General features: G+C 34.9%; 3 protein-coding genes across 4 annotated transcripts; 2 read left to right on the top strand and 1 right to left on the bottom strand.

The window, feature by feature from the left end:
* The first annotated feature begins 93 nt into the window (after nucleotides 1-93).
* On the top strand, nucleotides 94-9,588 carry LOC131785547 (aprataxin and PNK-like factor). Of its 2 annotated transcripts, none has more exons than XM_059102459.2 (9): nucleotides 94-292; nucleotides 399-470; nucleotides 1,505-1,781; nucleotides 2,305-2,450; nucleotides 2,690-2,876; nucleotides 3,894-4,267; nucleotides 6,267-6,331; nucleotides 7,902-8,104; nucleotides 8,389-9,588. In XM_059102459.2, exons 1-9 carry the CDS (start codon nucleotides 200-202, stop codon nucleotides 8,649-8,651), a joined length of 1,680 nt encoding a protein of 559 aa, XP_058958442.2. In that variant the 5' UTR covers nucleotides 94-199; the 3' UTR covers nucleotides 8,652-9,588. The 2 variants fall into 2 exon arrangements, with proteins under 2 accessions (XP_058958442.2, XP_066025531.1); XM_066169434.1 differs by having other exon boundaries at nucleotides 224-292; nucleotides 1,617-1,781.
* A 1,366-nt stretch (nucleotides 9,589-10,954) lies between these two features.
* Nucleotides 10,955-12,701, bottom strand: LOC131785548 (uncharacterized). Its single transcript, XM_059102462.2, has 4 exons — nucleotides 12,632-12,701; nucleotides 12,296-12,484; nucleotides 11,818-11,952; nucleotides 10,955-11,104 (listed from the first exon to the last, which is right to left on the bottom strand). The coding sequence occupies exons 2-4, from the start codon at nucleotides 12,422-12,424 to the stop codon at nucleotides 11,012-11,014; spliced, it is 357 nt and encodes a 118-aa protein (XP_058958445.1). The 5' UTR covers nucleotides 12,425-12,484; nucleotides 12,632-12,701; the 3' UTR covers nucleotides 10,955-11,011.
* A 2,156-nt stretch (nucleotides 12,702-14,857) lies between these two features.
* LOC131785549 (optic atrophy 3 protein homolog) lies at nucleotides 14,858-17,821 on the top strand. The gene is made up of 2 exons (XM_059102463.2): nucleotides 14,858-15,040; nucleotides 16,156-17,821. Exons 1-2 carry the CDS (start codon nucleotides 14,899-14,901, stop codon nucleotides 16,482-16,484), a joined length of 471 nt encoding a protein of 156 aa, XP_058958446.2. The 5' UTR covers nucleotides 14,858-14,898; the 3' UTR covers nucleotides 16,485-17,821.
* The last annotated feature ends 62 nt before the right edge of the window (nucleotides 17,822-17,883 follow it).

Genomic DNA, 17,883 nt, shown 5'->3' with positions numbered 1-17,883 from the left:
GAAAACTGCATTGATCTTAACCAATCAGAACTGAACGACAGGTCTAAACCCCAATCTAACGAAGATCGCGGGCTCACTTATACAATAATAATAACAATAACATGAAACGCTTTCAGACATAATTTAAAATTGCACTTAGCTTTAAGTCAACTTTTTAGTTGAGCAATTGTTAATCTAGTACTATGAGATTACAATAGAAATGTCTTCCTTTTACTTAAGACCTCTAAATGGCGAAAAGGACATTGTGGTTCCCTTTGGCAAAACCACGATCGGAAGAGGTCCTTTACTTGGGGTAGGATTTGCAAAAGCATAGCAACATTTTGAGTTGGTTCTTTAGAAATTCGCTTCGTGTTCTCTTCAAGCTATACTTACCATATCTATTTATTCTTTTCCAACAGGTGACAGACAAACGAGTGTCTAGATCGCATGCGGTACTGGAGGTGAAAGATGAAAATCTTACTATTCTGCCCGTAAGTGATTAAGCTAAGTGATGACTGTTGCCTAATCATTTAGTGGAGACACTCACTCTTTAATTGCTTTCTGAAATCTATCTTTATTCATGGATCAAGTATCTAATAAGCTGGTTCAATTATGTTACTTGATCACAGTACTTTTACATCATTCAGTAGTCCTAGAGTAATATATCACTAACATTGGAAAAAATACTTTTACTATGTTCTCAGTATAATACAGATGACAAGACAATGCACATGCCGGCGATTTTACCCCATGCCCACCCCTATCGCACATTATTTCACCCTTCACCTTTCTGTTAGCCATCATAGTTTTTTCCTCACACACTGTAAGAATTTTTTAAAGTAATTATTTTTTATTCGCTAAATATGATGATAGGGGATTAGAGCAGATGTGACTCCATGTTAAATTTTTTCCCTTCATCTTAACTTTATCTTACTCTGTTACCTGGCTGAATACCCAAATGGGAAAAGCAACAAATCTAAAGTACTGAATTGCTTCCCACATGCATATACATGTACACCATGTCTCCTTCTGGTGTGCAGAACCAATCACCTGGACTCTTTTACAGTTCTGTAAATCTCATGGATATATCATTGTTTTTCTATTAAAGTAAGGAAGTTATGTAGATTGTATCCTGGCCTATTCATAAAATTTTTTGGTTTCTGGTTAAGGATGGTTGTATGGTTATTTTTTTCCAATCTTTGGGGTTATTTGTTAGGTGTACTCGAGAGGCTTCAGTTCATGAGAAGAGACTGGGAAAAGATTCAGGGGTTTGGGGGAGGAGGTGATCCTAAACCAAACAGCTCCAGATTTTAGATTCCCAAAGTTTGGCACCTCTGTAAATGGGCATTAACGAGTTATTATTTGAGATTCTCAGTTTGCTGCCAAATGTCATACCAGTAAACAATATTCAGACAGCAATCTTCTTAGACCAACTCCAGGCAAGGTGTGGATGGCAGTTGTAAAGGTTGACTGGTTATTTATTGGTGATGATTCATTATGATTGAAGTTATTCCTTACCTTTTAGCTTCACATCAATCCAACCTTCTTGAAATCTTCTGATGGAAAGAAGTTTGTAAGTTTGAAGAAAGGCAAAACCAGAGTCCTGATTGATGGTGATGTTATTGCATTGCTTCCAGACAGCTTGTGCTTTATGGTTGTTTGTCAGGGAGACTCACTTGATAATGGTGTAACAGAAGAACAAGTGGGAATCTCCAAGAATAAGATGTTAGATAAGCTTCTTACTAAGTCAAACAAGGCTCATGATAAGGAAAAACCTACAAAATCATCAGACACACCCACAGGTGCTGTATTGCTAGTGAGTAATGCATTGGGTATTTTGTATTTCAAGAACTTGAAGGGAGTTGAGAAGTGGGGGATCAGTTTATAGTTGATTAAAATTTTAGGTATTTGACATGGGAAAAAATAAGTGATAAAAGTGGTTTGAAGAATTAAAAACAAGAAAAAGTGAAGAAAAATGTTTTTTTCCTTATTATGTGTGAAACAATGAGATATCAGACAACAGGCCTTTGGATTATATATTCTAACCCTCTACCACAGAGCTTCAGAGACTCTGGTGAGCTAGGCCAATTTCACTAGGTTTGGTTTTTGTGACCCACAAAAAAATGATATCACTACAGATGAAAGAGGGTCCTCAATAAATTTTTCAGGATCCTGGACTTCTTTTGAATGAACTATAACATTAAATGACATTTTTATTTTTAAAACAATTATATTCTTGTAGAAATCATGTCTATAAACTTTTGTAATTGTAGCTTTAAGACTGAGGTATAACATTACTTTTAATTATTCTGATATTGTTTGCAGATATGTTGCTGGATGAATTCATGAATACTAAGCCTTCCTTAGGAACATTTTCTGCTGATGCATTTACTAAACATGCCAATGTGAACTTCACAAACAGTAAACCATCCACTCAAGACACAATTACAGCTAATTCCTCCTTCTCTGTGGTAGGTATCAGTAGATTATCATTAAATTAAATCAATGAATCTTTAAAGCAATCAGCCCCTATGAAAGCGCAAAGTGTAATTTTGTTACTTTGATTGAGTTATCTGTTGTGGTGAATCAAATATTTCAAAATGTGCATTAAGTCTTGTTATCTAATTATAATTTGCAATAATATATGTTAAACTAGATTCAACACACATGTACATAACTTTTCTAAGAGGCCTAGAACTCTGTTCTTTAGATAGAAAAAGATGTGATACCACCATACAGACCATTGGTAGAGCCTGCACCTTTGCTGCAAAAGACACGCAAACTACCCTCATGGTTAATAGAGTCAACAAGTCAAGTAAAATCTCCTGCTAAGAATTCAGTTAACAGGAGAGGGAGAACTTTGGTTAGCCAAAATGTAGAGAAGAAAACAGCCGCAGGTAATAGTTGTAGAGTGAATTTACCCCCTAGAAGTCTATTATTCAGGCTGGTGCTGTCTTCTTTAAGTTGTTGGATTCAAATTATTGCATGTAACATTTCAATGAATAATTTCTTATGTTTAACAAAATAAGTTGCTTAATCATAAAAATTACAATTTCCTTGATTGTGATTAGTTTAAAAAACTCCTATTTTCCATGTAGTAATTCACTTGCCAAGTTGTTATCAGACAGTTTGTTATCAGGCAGTTTGTTATCGAACAGTTTGTTATCAGAGCGGTTCAATATGCCAAACGCATTCAAAGTTTTAGTTTAAATCTACCAATTACATTAATTTTAAATTTTTAGTTCAAATTAGCTGATTACAACCTTGGTTTCAATCACCATAGAAACAGTGTACAGATTCATAAATTGGGGCTTCTTACAAAATGGAGCAATTTTTTCCCTTGAACAATGACAATAGTTTAAAAGATATTTTGATTTTTGTCAATTTCAGAGAGGCATTTGTCAGTCTTTAATGCAATTTTCCCTTTCTTTCTTAGATTGGCTATTCTTCTTTTCCTAGAAATGCTAATTTTTATGATTAATTGGTACAAAGACTTTGTGTTGTCCAATTTGGTCTGTAATCATACTCGTGACAAACAAATCACACTCCTGCTGTGTGGAGGTCTGATTTTGTTATCACTTGTATGGTTACAGACCAAATTAAACTCCACTCAGTCCTTTTACAATTACTTCTTGCCTATTGTTACCTTACTGTATGGTGGCTTGTAATGTTACTACATACCTACATGAACTGTAGTTAAAAAAAAACAGCACCTGACATTATGATTTTGCAATAGGCAAAATTGTTCAATCTGTAATATTGTATGCCAAAAAAAAATAGATAAGCAAATAATTAATAGAGTAAGAAATTTAAAACCATGTCCAGTGACCTCCTTATTATTTACTTATTATGGTCTATTCATACTGTCATCACTTGATTTCCCAAATTTCACTGTTCACTCTCTTACTTTGAAGATAACAAAGAAAGAAACAAAATCACTTGGAGGGAAAAATTGTCAGCGAAGGAGGAACAGAAGGTTTCAGGCATAGATGAGGATTTTACCATGGGGGATGATGATGAATCTGAGCATTTGAAGGATAGAGGAAAGACCAAATTTGCAAAGAAAAGATCATCTACAAGCACTGAAGACAATGAGGAAGATGTCAAACCCACAGAAAGCAAGAAAACAAGAACAAGCAGAATACTAGGGAATGAAAATGATGTTGACAATGAGCCTTCAGGACCAAAAAGCAAGAAGGATATTCATAAAACATTTTCAGGAGATACTGATACTGGTGGAAGTGATGATGAGATGTCTGCATCCAAAGTAGAAAGAACCCAATTGAAGGTAAAAATTGGTACTTAATCAGCAGCCCTTTTGAATAAGTCGCCAACCTGTTTGACAAAGTTTAAAACAAGTGCCCTTCCCTCCCTGAATAGGCACCCTCTTTCCTTCCCTTCCCCAGTTTTATGGGCCAACACTGAAATATGAATGGGTGTTTATTATTGTTTATGCTAAGTGATCTCATCTAGCCTTTTTATGATCAGAGGTGGTAATTCATTTTTGCAGCATCATTACAATACAAGAAACTGTCCTCTACTTTGAGGGGGACATTGGAGTGTGCTGTATTGTGGTATCACAAAATTTTCTCATGGTATTTGGGTAAAATTAATCTTGAATTGTGGTATTCTGGAAACTCGTGTGATACAGTTTTTTAACATTTTGGATAGTATTAAAAATTATCCTTCAAGTCCTTCACAGTTTTCCAAGCCTTTTCCAGTTTGTTTTGGAAACAGGCTGAAACAGTAGCTGAAGATTTAAGGTTCTCTAATCCTTCATGGGAGTTATTATATGAAGCATGATATCACAACTGATTTTGAACAGTCCTGTTTGATCAATGACTTTAGTGGCCAAGTACAAGTCACAGCTTTGTGGTCCTGTACTGAAGTGACATTTTTTTGTTATTAAAAAAAAAAAACTATGTTAGTTTGTAGAGTGGTATGTTGTTCAAACCAATGAGATCACTGCATTTGGGTATGTATCTTGTACCACTATAAGGGTATGTATCTGGCACCAATCAGATTGCCGCATTAAGGTATATATCTCTCACCAATCATATCACAGCTTTCTTTTGGAATCAGGGGGCTGTGCACAAAGAATGATGTAAACCATAAATTTCGGGCTAATTTTGATAAGTGTAATGGTTTGTGGCCTTCATGGGAGCCTTGTTGCTTAGGGTCAAGATTTATCAGGATATGAAAGGTTCACATTTAACCTTTTTGTATCATTATTAAGTTAAAAGGTATTTTTTCCACTCCTTTACTCACAACTCGCATGCCAAACAACTTACATTCCATCACATATCATGAAAACAACATCTAAAGTCCAATCAGAACATACCAAATCATATCACTACATGAACATTTGACAATTTTTCAGGTGCTTGAATTGTTTACTACAAATCAAATTCCATTTTGTCAAGTAATAGTAAATTTTATTTGCAGTTCTCCCACATTTTGACTATTTCGATGAATATAATTGGCTTTTAGCTACCTTGGACTTAATTCAATCGCATGTTAATTTCTTGTGAACAACCTGCATTTTATCATGTATTTCACACATGGAGGGCAAAGTCCAGGTAGGCAATAAGCAATCAAGAAGCACTCTTTAAAATATTATCCTTTTCTTTTGATCAATGTATCTTCTTTTATTCAAGATTGCAGTATATCTTTGGATAGGGTCTATTGGAGATACAACAGAGTTTCAGTTTGCTTTTCATAGTAAAATTATGCAGAATTATATTTTTGAGGCAACTAATTGTAGATGAATAATTTTGATTTTCTCTCTATTTAAGGTATTTTTCCAACTGTATCACACTATTACTAGTCCATGTATTTGTTTAAGTATAGTACTTGGGAGGTTGGGAGAACACTCGATAAGCTGGAAACCACTCAGCTTCGCATTGTGCAGTAGTTTTCCACGCTTATTTCGTGTTCTCCCAACCTCCCGCGTGTTTACATCAGGCTATGTAAACATGAAAACCATTTTACATTTCTTCAATAGTGACTACATACATCATACATGTATTATTAGACAAACTATTAAACATTTTTTGCTCTGTAGACGGCATGAAAAATTATGCTACCAGTTGAGCCTCTCCAAAATGGCTATGGGGCAGGGAAAAGGTGCTGTTGTATGAGACCTGTATTTTTTTGAAGAGGAAACAATATTTTTTTAAAAAAATTATTTATTATAGTAGAATCCTAATTAACTGATGCTAAGGTTTTTAAATTAAGCTGTTACCAACAGTTCTACGGTTGTAATGTTTTTCCCTCTTCTTTTGCAGGAAAATGAAAAAGAATCAGACAAAATGAAACTTCCACCCTGTCCTTATGGAAAGAAATGCTACAGGTATATCTACCAAGCTACTGAAACCAATTGAAGCTGCTATCTTAATTTAGGGATTGAAAACTATTAGTTTTACAATGTATTTGACTTTCTTGATCATTAATGGTCTCATCTTTACAATACCAGATTTCCAGCTGAGCACTCCTTAAGGTGCTTTGTTTATACACTTATTGTACAGTGAATTATTTTTATAATAAGTGAATAAGAATTTGATGGTGTTTTCATGATTAAAGTAATAGTTTATTTCAGGAGAGCATGTGCATGAGTAAATCAATTTTAACAATAGAAACAGTGTTGCTATATAGCTTACACATTGCATTTCTTCAGTTGTACAGATATAAATTTACCTTGAATTATTTCCTTAAATCTTGTGAAGAAGGAAACCCTCTGTGATCAAAAATTTGATAATTATTCATCTTGTTTAGCAGAGATAACAATAGAATGCTTGCTCCATTTTTTACTTTTCTGCCCTATTATTTTATACACTAAGTGTTAGTCTGCTGACTATAGGTTAAGATTGCTGATTTCAATTGGCGGCCTAACTTTTTGAAAATAGCATTAAAGTTTATAGACTTTCTTTTCATTAGGTGATTTGGAAAAGCAACTGTTTCAATAAGATTTTCAGTTGACACTTGTAAACCCACATGAAAAATCCTGTGTGAAAAAAAAAATTGTGAATGTCATTATGCTAACTGTGAAGTTTTCCTTTAGTTCAGATAATCATGATAGTGATAGGCAGCACTATTTTGACCCATATTGAATTACAGTGTAGTTAATACTTTGATAAATCAATTCTCTTTCCTTTTCATTTGTTCCTGGCTTTGATGATGTTAAGGAACTTGGTGATCTCCATTTCTTTATCACTGAATTGTTATCAGTATAGATTGTTAAATTCATCTTTCTGCCATGCTTGGAAAAATGTGAATACTGTTCAGAGCCAGCTCAATAATTAAAATATGTATGGTGGCTGAAAATTTGCAGAAAGATATAAATATATCTTGAAGTGCTCATTGCACTTCAGTTACAAAAAACAGGGTAATCAACTCGTTCAGGAGTTTCAGGCACATGAAGCTAAAAAATATGGGTGCATGACTATTAGAGACTGTTTTGCTGCAATGGGAAACTTAGATGATCACATTTTGTTGAGAAATAATTAGGTATTATTGAGCATGTTTTTACCACCTGTCTCAAGAAGAATTACAAACTGAAAAAAAAAAGCTACCTTTCAACAAATAATTTTTCAAAAAAAGAAAAGAAAACCATTTTTGAGCTCCCTTCTGTTACTGACCCTGCCTGTTCAGACTGCACCTGTAACCATAATGGAATGTGAAAGAACCCACATAACTCCTCAAATAGAGGCAGGGATGTACTTGTAAACCTTCGAGTGCTGGTGTGGCCAGCTTTACTTCATGTATCCATGCTTTAGTGATGGACAGGTGTAATCATGAACAGATACAATGAAATTTTGTAATTGTTAGGAAACTCATTTGATGCATGGTAGGAAAATGTTTGGTATGAGTTCACTACATCTAAAACAATACACAGTAATGATATTATTGTTTCCTCAAAACAGGAAAAATCCTTTGCATTTCAAAGAGTATTTGCACCCTGACAAGGATAGTAGTGATGATGATGATGATGATGATGATGATGATGATGATGATAAAGTGGCTGGAGATGATAGTGATGATTACAGACCTGTTTGTCCTTATGGCTCCAGTTGTTACAGGCAGAACCCTCAACACAGAAAAGATTTCGAACACACTGATGCCGTAGGTAGGCTGGGAAGTGTCATGATATGCCATGCTGCATTGATTAGGTTTGGTATGTCCTCAGCAGCTACATGTAGGTGTAATAATCCAAATAGAAACTGCCCGAAATTAGTTTGATTCAATTATGATGCCAACCAATTCTAGCAGAAATGATAAAGATTAGCTGAGAAATTTGGTCTGGGATTAGTTTTAATCTTGCTAAAGGAAAATAAGTTTGATTGAGTTTGGATTGCATATATTAATACTGTAACAGTTTTCCACTGAAATTTTTCTCATTTATCTAAAAAGGTCCCAAACATAAAACAACAAAGAAAAGGAAAAACCTTGATGGCACAAGTGATGATGATGGCCACAATACATATGATTACAATGACAGCTTCTTAGCTGATGATGCCAGTGATGTTGAGGAGGATGGTAGTAGCTACTCAGGGTCTGATGACCCTGATTGGCAGCCAGTACAAGGTGATGATAATGGCAAGGAGGATGTCAACCAGTTGTTACATGAGGCTAAAGGGTTTCTATGCAATAAGAAAATGACAAAACCAGTTTGAGAAACTTTTACAGTGTCCAATTGTTAGGTAACCAAAAATGTAAGTTTTTATTAATACACAATTGTAGCAAGTAGAAACCTTTTTTGTAATTTGAGTTCATTCTTTAAACATGTGTATGTGGAGTTCAGAAAAATTAGGAAGAGAGGTGCTTTTTGTGTTCTTTCCTGTATTTACTGGTGGTTAACCTGTACATACAAAGTAATGTACATGAACTAGAACTAAACAAGTAGTGTGAGACACTTCATAGATGAATTTTTGAATGAGTAGCTTCAGTGTTGTCATTGCACAAGAAGATAAACACACAATAATATAAGTTATAAGGCTAATATAGGCCTACATGAAGGGTTGCAAATGTTACTTTTCACCTATTTTGTCACAAGTTCTCAGCCCCATAATAGAGGAAAGTGTAAACTCTAGTAATCAAGTTTTATCTTTGAAACTATACAAGACAACAGTGGTCATGCATTTGATATCCGTAACTTTGTTCATTGTAAAGTAATACCATAGTAATGATGGTAACAGAGATGTAAAAAGCTGATTTCTCATAATTGATGCCTTTTCAAATCGCTATTTCACAAATTCAGCTTCAAAGAATGATAGAATAATTGGTAACTTGCGCACAGTGTAGCAGCTTGAAATGTTGTATGGCCTTTATTAATAATTTTTGTAAAATTAATACTTTTGGGAAATGTTAACAATGAAGTGTTATGATTTGAGAATGTCCATTTAATTACGTCTTCCATAATAATGATTAAATAATACATATTTGGTTTTATTTTTGGTTCAAAGATGTTCATATTTATCAATTATTCCATGAGCCCACATTGGATATGACATGGTAAATAGTCAATAAGGTTTGTAGTGCTGAGTTGGCTATAACTACACTCATATCCAACAAGCATGAATATAATAAATTGTTTTATTTAGTTTTGTTAAATCCTGAAGTTTGGATATTTAGAGCCTTTTTTCAACCCTGCAACAGTTGATGCAGTGCATTTCCATATAAAGCTAATTGGAATTTGAGCTGATAACCGTTGTTGTGCAAAATCAATTGGAACACTGGAAATGCAATATTTTGGAGCTGAAAATTTAATAATTTCAATTACCCTGACTCTTAATTATCTGGATAATTTATCCCATTGCCCACAAGTCCTGTTAATCTAGATTTGACCCTACTCTGATGCTAATATAGGCACAACGTAATGTTGCAGCACAAGAAAGAAAACAGCATGCTGTTCTAAATTCTGGAAGATACCCATATCCAAGCAACACAGGTATCAAGTGATGACTAGGAACAAAAATAGTGTTGTGTACATTAACCTTTTGGTAGATGTGCAGCATTACACTCTTCACCATGTAAACATTGTGTGAAAGTCATTGCACTAAATAAACATACATATGCATTGAAATGTCATGAAAGAATTGTTTCAATAAAGTAAGACACTTGATGATTCACAACAGACTGAGACTTGTTCTGGGACCAGGCAGTTTATTAAATATGTATCCTACGTACATAAAAGTATTCATCAGATACACTAAACAAGGGTGGCTGGTAATCTGTGATAAATTATAAACAGACAATGAAAAATGAAAACAATCAAAACTGCCTAAGGTGTGGGTAGGAGGAAAACGTACAGAAAACTGTAGATCTAACTTCAGAAGCTAGAACAATTTTGCAATTAGAAAATGTGCTTAATGTGTGTTATCTAACCATTGGTTCAGCCCAAGTTTTTGACTTGCATGTCAAACAAATTGCTCAGTCTAGGAAAAGACAAATGTAACCTGCCTGTACTAATTTCAGACCTCTTCATTTTTGATGTCCAGATTCATATTAATGAGATTAATATTGATGTTAAGTTACAGAACATGTATTCTTGGTTTTTACTCCATTCACTATTTGTGAGGAGTGCAGCCTCCTGATTGTGGAAATTGTGTTTTTAAAAATGATATGTAAATCAAATAGGATTTAAAACAGGATGCAATATTTCAAAGGCATAACAGGGTGCTTCAAACTCTTATAAGTGAAAAGAGAAAAGTAAGTACGTTACATTTTAGGTCATTAATGTAATTGATAAATAGTTAAAACCCAGAGCTTCTAACTGTACAACAAAGAACATACTGTTCCACAAAACTTACAACACTTCAATTATGAATTTCCAGTAGTTTACCCTTTTACCTTGCTGTAAGCTACAATTAGTGGCTAACTGCTATTGAATGTTTTTGAGTGAGGTCACACAAGTTCGTTGCTCTGCTTTTTGGCCCTTATTATTAAAATCAATGTTTCTTTTCTATGTTTACTACTAAAAGGAACAGTTGTAGTGATCTGCAAAAATCTTGTAGTTATTTTTTTTCTGTTAAAATTAGCCACGCTTCTTGCTCTCTTGATCTTGTAATTGTTTCACCACACATCCCTTGAAAGATGTCAGCCGCACATCTATCTCACCTTGCTCAAGCTTGAGGCAAAAACAATAAAATTGTTTTTTAATGGCTATGACAAAATCTTTGAACAATAAAAAAAAATGAAGCAGAAGAAGAGCTTTACAGTGATGTAATATCAATTCCACAATTTCCACAGAAACGGCTATACTGTATTCGGTCACAAATCGACTAAAACCAAGAAATCTGCAGACTTTGACCAGGACCAAAAAATTTAAGCTCAGCTTATCAAGAAATGGTGACCAGATCTCACCAAGCAAAATCTGATATAAATAAATTTATATTATAAGCTGAATTATGCACACATTTTGGATCTACTGGAGTACAGACGTTGAGATGTCAAAATTAACAGCATTTATAGGTAACAGAAGACGTCTACATGTGGTGAAAACATTGGTGATATCGGGTACGTTGTACCTCGTGTGCCACTTTTTTGTTCTTACCACATATTGCGATCATCTGCGATCTATTATGGAATAGCTGCACAGAAAAATTTTCTTTAGCTGCTCTTTGAAAGCTCTAAAAGATAGCGCTGCTCTAATTTTGTCCGAAATTGTGTTTCATAATTTGGTACAATGTACTTGGGCCTCCACGATCCTAAGATATTCCAGGCAAAATTCAATACAATGACATTCAGGCATAAATCCATGTGAAGTAGCCTCACATCTCATTAACACTGGTACTTAATAACAGGATTACATAACTGAAAATATTAAACAAATATACTCGCCTCATCCCAGGCATACAGCTCATTGTAGCAGAATTGTGATATACACTTCCGTGTACATTTAGTAAGTTCAAACCCAACAAACCCTTGACAGGTTATAGTTTCACAATCTTTTTCCAATGGCGAATACCTCTTGGCCTGAAAAATATGACAGACGGAGGAGTTCTTGTGACAAACAAGGAATTTTATTATTAACGTAATTAGTTTTATTTTGTTTTCATCAAAACAAGAAAACCTTGGTCTACAAGTTTAGAGTACTTCTAAAATTTACCTCAAATTTACTTTCGAACTAATTTCAACACAGTTTTACTTACTTCCCGAAAATATGCTTCCACACTCGAACATAATTCAACTAAACGAAATAGGTGCAACCAAACTCAAGCGTTATTGGGTTTCAAGTAAGTGTTCAAAGAAATTTTGAATTAGTTTCACCTGTTATTCCAACCTCACGAATTTCTTCGCATATTTAACCAATACTCACTAGCCTCTGTTTTTTCCTGAAAGTGTAATGCTTGTATCGAAAATCTTTTGCATCAGAGAACCTTATTAGCAATGCACTACAAAGTAGCAAAACCAAAACATTCTGAAGCTTTCTAAAAACCATTTTCATGGCTAACGCCTCCTGTGCTTGTTATGGACTGGCGACCATAAATACAGGAATGGCTCCGACCTGTGATTGGATGATAAAAATAGTAAAAGTTAATAAGTTATATCTTAACTCCTTGCTCATGGATATTGTTAACCGCGTGTCTCGAAGCGGAACAATGAAATATCAATGTAAAAACACCGATGAGTCAAACAAGAAATGGCTACTTACATAACGAAGAGAAGGCAGAGTCTGTCTTGTTCAGCGAGGTCGTTAAGCGATACTCCGGCGATGAAAAAGTCATCCGCTGACAAGCTCCGCTGACAAAACTCATTTAGTCAGTTTAGGCGGACGACCAGAGACTGGAGCCATGCGTGTATTTAATCTCAGACAGGAATGGCTCCAACTCATGCGTATATTAATTTTTTTCGTTCTGGCTCGATAATTTATTCACTGAGATGAAAACTGAAAGAGCGATTCATTAAGTTCTTCTTATGTTGAAGTCTATAGTGCTTGCAAATGAAGCCCTCTTTCATTACTACAAGGCCATGTAGGTTCTTAGTTTTAAAAATAATGCAGCAATTGCGTGTCACGTTTGGAAAATCACGCAATGTTGCGTGACGCTGCGACCGATGTTTTTAATTTACAGTATGCTCTGCCAGAGAAATATGGCTTGGCCGCAATCGAGGGAGTTTTTTTCGTGGACAACTGATTTTTTAGGTTATTGTTCACATGAAGGACAAATCTATTCATCGGGCTCTTCATCTGTTTTTGCAGTCAAACCAGTGGCAGTAGCTCTCGCACTGAATTGTGTCGAAGTACCTTGACTGTTTTCAGTGATGGAACAAGAAAGAGTACAATGATTTTATAAAACTTGTTCTAAAATTAATGAAGGCTGTTCATCACATGACGCTGTATTGGAACGAGTAAATCTCGTTTACTATTGTATCACACTACTGTTTTAGACAAGGTATTTATACCATTTTAATTTAAGAAAGAATAAGTAGAACATAAACCACATTTTCTGTGAAGTACACGAGCCATCCTAACCTAATTTGCCAACTGCTTTCCAGGAATCATCTGTAAAAAACGTAGGTCCAGCCAAGCCTATATGGTCATTGACCCCCGCAATAGCCGCCAACAATAGCTTATAAATATAGGCGTTCAGTCGTAACTTGTAAAACTCCCTGAAGAAGTTTTACAGTTGCTGTTCGCACAGCGCTGCTTACTAGTTTAGTTTTAATTTTTTACAATTTTTTTTTAATTGTTTAAAAAATTATTAAAACATTATTGAAAAAAAAATTATTAAACGTTTGAGTCGGAGCTATTCCTGTCAGCGATATTCCTTAACCTCTGCTTTTGTTGTTTCGGGACATCTTCGGTCATTTAACGCTTAGTAACGATTTTTTCGAATGCCTTCGAATGTTACATGGAATATTAACAGGTGATCGCACTGTTTTTCGGTGCTAACTTGATGTTTCTCTCATAGTGTACTACGATAAATATCATACAATCATTTCACAATGGCGCGTGAAAAAAAAAAGCTTTACCTTGCAGAAATGTCTTAAAAGAAGTGATCGGTTCATCAAGAAAACTTAGAGGAAAAATTGTTTTTCTTTAAAGAGAGAGCATTTTACCGTTTGAATCAGCTAATTATTTCCAGTAGATCCGAAGATTTAATTTTTCAGTTCCAACCGTGGCACCGCAACAGATGATAGTCATCTCAAAATAATTTCACAGTGGCGTCTCCGGCACTTAATTGAAAAAAAAAAAGACTTTTTCCATGCAGAAATATCTGAATAGATTTGATCTGCACATCGTGAAAACTTAGAAATTATTCGAAATTGATCATTTCAACCAGCGACAAATACTCAGAAGAGCCGCTAAATTTGCGAAGCGAGCAGGTCCAGAATACGTTGAGTTCAACAGGGTGACGCCATTCGATGGAATGGAGGAGTGGTGGAATGGCGGAATATTCTACATCGGGATATATGGGATTGCCTTATTGTAAGAAACAAAAGTCTCAAAAATGAATTGCAATGAAATGAAAAAATGATTTGTAATTAACAAGCAAATCAAAATTTAAAAAAGGCTAGTTTAATCATTATTGGAGCCTCCGGACAGACCGACAGAGGAACAGTGAAGTTCTTGAGCTAGCCCCTACAAATTATTATCACTATTACTTTTGTTATCATCATCATTATTATTTTTATCACTAATATGATTATTTGTTACCATTAAATTAGTAGGTGAGAGTCAATTTTTCAGCTATGCTCAATGGTTGTCTTCACGCGGCAGGGACTGGATCACAGGAAGGTTACAAAGTGATCTTGACTAGTTCCCAGTGCTTTTGGCGTGATGGTCTTCAACCCAAAACACTCTTTACCTCGTGTTATGCGGTGCGGCTCGTTAGTACTTTTGTAAGAGGACAATTTCATTTCGGCGTACACCACCTATTTAACAATCCTAAGGAATGTACATTTGCTGACACATTCGCTATGGTTGTCGGTGCATTTCCGCTCTTTAAATTGGCAAGTTTAGCCGTGAAACAAATTTCTAAACCGATAGCAAACAGTCTGAAGACCACAGCGAAACAGAGCGATTTCTTTAGGAAATATGTTTGTATCTGGCCTGGGCAAGGTGAGGGATATTGTGATGGCACGGATTCGACCCTCGTTTGTTATCTCTCAAGGTCCTTGCTCAGCTCAAGCTCAGCTCGTCTTTAGGTTCTTTCACACCGTTCAGTTTTCTTTGGTTCCCTAGCAGTATCCAGTTTAAAAATCTAGTTCCAGAGTTAAGTAAATGATCGCAAAAACAAAACTTGAGAGTGCAAGCCTCTCGTCAATTTCTTGCTGAATCACAATAAATTTCTGTTGAGTTACATTGTATTCCCAAACAGAGCCAAATTGAAATTTGTCGATCATCAGTATTTTGCCATCGCACATGTAACTATCGCCTTTGGAGAGAAAAGTCATGACTTTTTGGCCCGTTCTGGACTCAACCAAGTTAGGAAATTTTTTTCATGTTTGCATTATCTCAAAGCAGTCATTTAGGGTTGAGAGAATTTGAGACAGTTATGCAAACTCAAGTCGCAGGGTTTGCAGATCTTTTCAGAATTGAGAGTGTGAGAAGTATTTCATTGATTATATAAGGTTTGATCCATTGCCAGCACCAACTTACTGGACTGTCTTTTTGATGCCTCAAATCTGAAAAGTTGGTTTAGTTCAAGTCTAGTTTTCTTATGGGGTGGTGGCAAGGTAATGCAGACGCACCGCGTATGATATGAAAGGAAGACGGCCTTAACCATAGCAACATATACGTCCTCTAATTCAGGGAAAAAATTTCCAATCAACTTCTTTTTTCTAGAAACTAAGTAGTATAATAGTTTATGTCGTTAAAAAGAAAGAAAAACAGGAACCAGCAGTGGACAATTATCCAAATAAAGCAAAACAAACTTTACAAGGAAATCAACTTTCCAATTGCAATGACAAGATTCAAAAGTTTTGTGCCCTCACCTTGATTTTGAATGTAAGTTTCCAAAAGATAAGCTGAGTATTTTACCCTAGAAACAAACTATCTTGACAATGGCTATGTTTCATCCTATTTCTTCCTTTTTCATACTGTAAGAGGTGGCTGACACTGTAAGAAAAACTATCTGCAAAGGTACCAATCTATTTACACTAATCCTGAGTTAGCTAACAGCCCAGCACAAATAAATACAAAATCCTGATCACAAATTGATACTTCATCCTCAGGCTATCACTGGCTGGAGACAAAAGTCAAAATGAAGTTAATGGGACTTGCTGGTCCAGAAAAAGTACCACCGCTGAGTGAACAAAAAGCAGTAGATGTTGGTGCTGAGCTCTTGGGTGAATCACTGGTATTTGGTGTGGCAGCAGCTTTGCTCTTTCTAGAATATAGACGAGGGCAGAAGAAAGAAGAAGCTAAAGAGCAGAAACAAAACGAAAAGTTATTTGAACTTCATAGTCAGCTCAAAGAGCTTGAGCTTTTGGTAGAGACTAATGCAGCTCAAGTGCGTGAGTTAACAAGACTCGTCCATAGCAAAGACAGTTTACTAAAATAAAAAATATGACCTTGTAATTGATTGAATTCTCCTCTGCATTTTAGTTAAAATTTCATTTATTAATAAGTATCTTGCCACTTCTGTGTAAAATTTTGTTGTTGAGATGCAAATTTGTGCTTATGTTGATGTGTATGATTTTATTTCTCACCAAAGGATTTGATTCTTTTTCAATTGTTGGAAAAAGTATACCCTAAACAGCCCAGAAATTTTAGTTTACTTGTATTTGTGAATTGGCGATATTAATTTTTACCCCAGATTAGATAATATCCAAAATGGCTACCCCAGAAATCTTTTAGAAACAATTTGAGGTATACTCTGTGTATCCTTGATGTGAAAAGGGTTACAGGGTGAAAATCTTTGTGTTCCTAACTTCCTTGCCTCCAAGTAATAAACTAATCAGTATTTCTAACATTCATAGATAACATGAGATTCAACAGCTATCATTTATTTGCCTTCAAAGTTTGAATGTTATTTTATGAACTGTTTTCTATGGGAAGTCAGTAGTGGCATTCATACTGAACAATTTTTATAGGAAATATTGAAAAGACAATCTATTATGGAGACTTTCTTTTTAGCTACAGGTTTGGTTCTACATATAAACTGTGTAGTTTACTTATAAATATTTTGGGGAGTGTTTCAATCAAAATTGTTGTAGCTCAACTTTTTTGCAAGGTGTTGAGACAGAAGATGTTTTTCCTCTCTTTTGTAAGATTTTGATGGACATGGAGTTGAATGCACCTTCTACCCTTCTCCACCACCCTCATGGCCAGATTTGCCTCTCAACTTTCCTCCACTCATTCTCTGGAAATCTGTGACTTTGAGGTAGTGATTTTGAGTCATATTCAACCTTTTCCCCAAAAATAATTTTCTATGTGATTGCTTCATCTAAGTTCCACCCTCCTACTCAGAGTCACTTAAATGGGTGGAAAGAAATCCATTAATAGATAATGATATTACAATGATTTAATAGTTATAACTACAATTAAAATAGTAGTAGTAGTAATAATAATAATAATAATAATGATAATAATAATCATGATAATAATAATCACAATAATGATAACAATATATGAAATAATGACAAAAATTGTGATAATAACGATAAATTGCAGAACCATAATTATTCAATTGATAACACACAATTGATTCTCCTAATTTAAGGATGAAAAAGGTGCCTAACTCTGCTGGCTACTGTTTACTGTATCACACTCTTGACTCATGAGAGTGAGCTACTGAGTCTCCTAACCTACTCCTGCCAAGCACAGCAATTTCTTAATTGTTTTTATAAATTTAACATCTTTCTATGTAGAATTTTATTTATTTGATATAAATAAGAGCGAGAAAATATACTCATTGAGTACTGAAAAACCATGGTGGACTTATTACAGTGCATTTGCTG

This window comes from Pocillopora verrucosa, chromosome 7 (assembly GCF_036669915.1).
Source record: "Pocillopora verrucosa isolate sample1 chromosome 7, ASM3666991v2, whole genome shotgun sequence".
Lineage (NCBI taxonomy): Eukaryota > Metazoa > Cnidaria > Anthozoa > Scleractinia > Pocilloporidae > Pocillopora > Pocillopora verrucosa.
This window is presented reverse-complemented; position numbering and strand designations above follow the sequence as displayed.